This window comes from Chrysochloris asiatica, unplaced genomic scaffold (assembly GCF_000296735.1).
Source record: "Chrysochloris asiatica unplaced genomic scaffold, ChrAsi1.0 scaffold00254, whole genome shotgun sequence".
Classification (NCBI taxonomy): Eukaryota; Metazoa; Chordata; class Mammalia; order Afrosoricida; family Chrysochloridae; genus Chrysochloris; species Chrysochloris asiatica.
Genome location: NW_006408772.1, coordinates 679,036 through 683,173, shown reverse-complemented (window position 1 = coordinate 683,173; position 4,138 = coordinate 679,036). Strand labels below are relative to the sequence as shown.

The 4,138-nt window shown below is 37.6% G+C and overlaps 1 protein-coding gene across 1 annotated transcript in view; it reads left to right on the top strand.

The window, feature by feature from the left end:
* Positions 1-3,426, top strand: part of LOC102832201 (transmembrane protease serine 11B-like protein-like) — a 74,755-nt gene extending 71,329 nt beyond the window's left edge. Inside the window, exons 9-10 of the mRNA XM_006873785.1 lie at positions 1,754-1,896; positions 3,265-3,426. Of these exons, the coding sequence (XP_006873847.1) occupies positions 1,754-1,896; positions 3,265-3,426 (305 nt within the window). The remainder of the gene's footprint in view (positions 1-1,753; positions 1,897-3,264) is intronic.
* The last annotated feature ends 712 nt before the right edge of the window (positions 3,427-4,138 follow it).

The window sequence follows — 4,138 nt, the reverse complement described above, 5'->3', positions numbered from 1 at the left end:
TCAACTTGATGAGTTGGATCGACTTGATGACAGTGGCTTTGGTTTCTGGTTTCTTTACCTTTGCTGAAAATATAGCCATGTAGAGCATACAGAAGGCCAAGTTATGAAAACCCTCCTAGACATTACCAGACATCTTGAGGAAAAGATTTGCTGGGGCTGGGGGTTCAGGATTATAGTCTCAGGGGACACCAAGGTCAATTGACATAACATAGTCCAGAAAGACAATGTTCTGCCTTTTATTTTGGAGAATAGTGGCTGGGTTCTTATAAACTTCTGAGCAGCCATTTAAGGTTCAACTATTGGTCTCTCCCATCTAAAGGAGAGTGATCAAAAAATTAAAGATACATGGAACCAATTAGTCTAATGTTCTAATGGACCTTGTGAACGTCAGTCTCTGAGACTCTGAGACTCTGAGACCAAAAACCTAGATGATCTCTGGCTACTACCATCAACTGCTCTGAAAAGGATCACATTAGAAGGTCTTGGATAGAATGGGGAAAAAATCATAAAAACAAAAACAAAAACAAAAACAAAACCCCAAAAAAAACAGGCTTACTGGTGAGATAGAGAATGGTGGAACCCCAGAGACTATGACCTTTAGTTATCCTTCAAGTCTGGAACTGACGTTACCTCCATTGCTCAATTTTAGCCAGACAGTAGACAGATCTATCAAGGGAACAATACTATCATTGAGGTACACACATCTTAAAATAATCAACCATTTGAGATCAAAAGTGCAACATTTATCCAAGAATAAAGTTTAGAAGTATTAGGAGTGAAAGGAGAATGGAAACAAGAAATGCAGGGTGGCAGTGGGATAAAGGATACTACATTGTGGAGACTATAACAATGAGATGAAACAAAACATATATACTATTTGTTGAAAAATTGATCAGCTCTGCAAACCTTCATCTAATTCACAATGGTGATGGTGGTATTTGTGTGCCATGGAGTGGGTTCTGACTCATAGAGATTCTATATAAGGTTTCTGGGGCTGTAAATCTTTATGGAAGCAGAAAGCTTCATTTTACTCCTGGGAGCAGCTGGTAGAGATGAACTGTTAACCTTTCGGTTTGCAGTTCAGTTTGTAATCTACTATGCTGTGAGAAAGGAACTCTGGTAGTGTAGTGGTTACAAATCGGGCTGCGAACCACAAGGTCAGCAGTTCAAAACTACCAGCTATGTGGGAGAAAGACAAGGCTTTCTGCTCCTGTAAAAATTTACAGCCTCGGAAACCCTGGACAGGGTTGCTATGAGTTGGAACCGACTCCACGGCACATAACCACCACCACCATGCTGCCAGAGCTCCTTAATTCACAATGAAAACTTAACAACAACAACAAAAAAATTATAGCCTTGGGAACCTGTGGGGCAGTTGTATTCTGTCTTACAGCATCACTATAAGTTAGAATCAACTTGATAGCAAGAGGTTTGTTTTTTGTTTTGCTTTAGTACATTCCAAAGGAACCAGTTTAGTCCTAGAGACACCCTACCTAGAGAAAGTAATTGAGAAAGGTCTGGTCCAAAAATGTAAGAAGGGAGATATGGATATAGGAAAGAAGTATAAAAATTATGTAACAACTATACTTTTAACATTTCTTATCATTGGTTTGAAGAGAGAAACTGAATAGGCGTTTTTAATACTAAGAATAGACAAGAGTCAAGTCTAGATTTTAGACACAGAGAATAAAGCAGAGTTCCCATCCTGTTCTGTTTTAGAGAAACTCTTTTTTGATATTGTTTACTTTTTTAGGTGAGTACCCAGTATTACTTCAAAAAGCACCAGTGAAAATTATTGATACAAATACTTGTAATTCGAAAGAAGCATATAATGGTTTGATATGGGACACAATGATATGTGCTGGATACATGGAAGGAAACATTGATGCCTGCCAGGTAAGCTTAGACATTATTTACAATTGCCATGTTGTTGGTGGTGTTAAGTGCCTTCGAGTAGGTTCCAACCCATAGCGACCCTATACAGGGTTTCTGAGGCTATAAATCTTTATGTGAGCAGAAAGCCTCTTCTTTCTTCAGCGGAGCAGCTGGTAGTTTCAAACTGCTGAGCTTGCAGTTCACAGCCCAATTTGTAACCACTATGCTACCAGAGGATATACAATTGTTAGTATAGTCTTATGAACGTCATTAATTTGGAGACAATTCTAAGCTTCAATTACTTTGCACTGCACTTCAGCAATCCTGTCAAAGACCCTGTCAGCTTTTTCACTAAAATGACTCTCCACTACATACAGCATGTGTTTATAAGTTTTGACAAACACTTCTTTGGTACTTAGTCTGAGTCAATAGGCTCAAAAGTAACAACAATTGTGAGGATTGAGCAGGACTAGGTGGTACTTCATTTTGTTGTGGATAATTGTTTTTGTTGTTAAGTGCCGTCTAGTCAGTTCTGACCCATAGCAACCCTTTATAGGGTTTCCTAGGAACCGCTGGTGAGCTTGAACCACCGACCTTGCAGTTCAAACGGCTTTGCAGTTTGATGTATTAACCCACAGCTCCACACCAGGTTGTGGATAGTGTCGCTATATGTTGGAACTGACATGTTGGCACCTAACAACAACAACAACAACAACATAAATCAAGTATTGTCCCATAACCTTTAAAAATATTAATCAGTTTAATCTTCATCACAGATTTAGGATGTAAGTAATATTATCATTATTTTGTAGATGAGGTAACTGAGGCACAAGGCGGTTAAATGACTCACACAAGGTTACACAGCCAGTGAGTGGCAGAGCTCCCGTACAAAAACCAGGAAGTCTAGCAACATGGTTTCTTCTCTTAACCATATTTCAGAAAAAGATCAGTCTCAGAAACGTTTTTAATCACTTCAGTCCTACATTCTCCTTATTCTCATCATGCTCATGCCTTGGATTCTGACTAATTTTCTCAGATATGAAACTGTATATTCCATGTATATCCATATTATAGGTCTCAAAAAATTTTCTAATAGAAATTGGTAATTTATCAGTTCATGCCTTTTAAGCTTAAAATACATCCCAAAGATGTTTAGTGAATATATTCTGGCCAGTTATGATTAGTGTTAAGGGTAAAAAATGAATTTATACCTTCTCATGGTCTCTGTTGTTGTTAAGTGTTGTTGAATCAGTTCTGACTTATAGCAACCCTGTATAGGGTTTCTGAGGAGCAGCATGAATCACAAACTTCATCTGGGATTTCATTTAGTACAAGTAAACTATCTGAAAGTAAATTTTCATAATGATAATTATTCTTTGTTTTATTTAGGGTGATTCTGGAGGACCACTAGTTTATCCCAATTCTCGAAATATTTGGTACCTGGTTGGAATAGTGAGCTGGGGGACTGAATGTGGTCAAATCAATAAGCCAGGAGTCTATACACGAGTGACCTCCTACCGCAACTGGATTGCCTCCAAGACTGGCGTCTAAGAGAAAAACATCTTGTAACAACTATTATGGGTTATGGTTACCTGTTACTCTTAAGTCATATTAATATGCATTTTAAATCAGTATGAACAATGTCTGTTTTATTTAAAAAATGTGGTTCTGAGGGAGTTTATGTACTTTATTTTAAGCAGACCCTACAATGCACCTCATTTTTAGTCTAGAAAAGCAAAGAAGCGTTCCTTTCAAAAACAGACTTTTGACATAGGATTTGTTTTCTGTTTTATTAACTTGGATCATAGCTATCCTGACACAGTATAAAGTCTTGGCTATAGTCATTTGTTGTTGTTAAGTGTCGTCGAGTCGGTTCCGACCCATAGCGACCCTGTACAGGGTTTCTGAGGGTGTCATTTAGAGTTTCCAAAATTATGAAAGTATTTCTTTCTCCATGGAAAGTTAACAGGTGCCGCTCTGAGATGGGAGCCAAATGTCTTAGGTGCTTTGCATTGGAACATGTTGTATCTGCCTTCATGGCATTGCTTTTGTGGAAGATTATAGTTGTGACCTGAACCTAATCAGAATGTAGGCACTGAGTTATTGTCTCTTATTATCCAAAACTCTTGTAATTATTGTGAAATAATTTCACCATCAGCAAACTTAAGAAAAACAACTTATTTTAGATTTACAGAGGCAAAATATATTGATTTTTCAGTGTTGATACAATTTTCTGTATAAATTCTTTGTTGGTAACATGTAA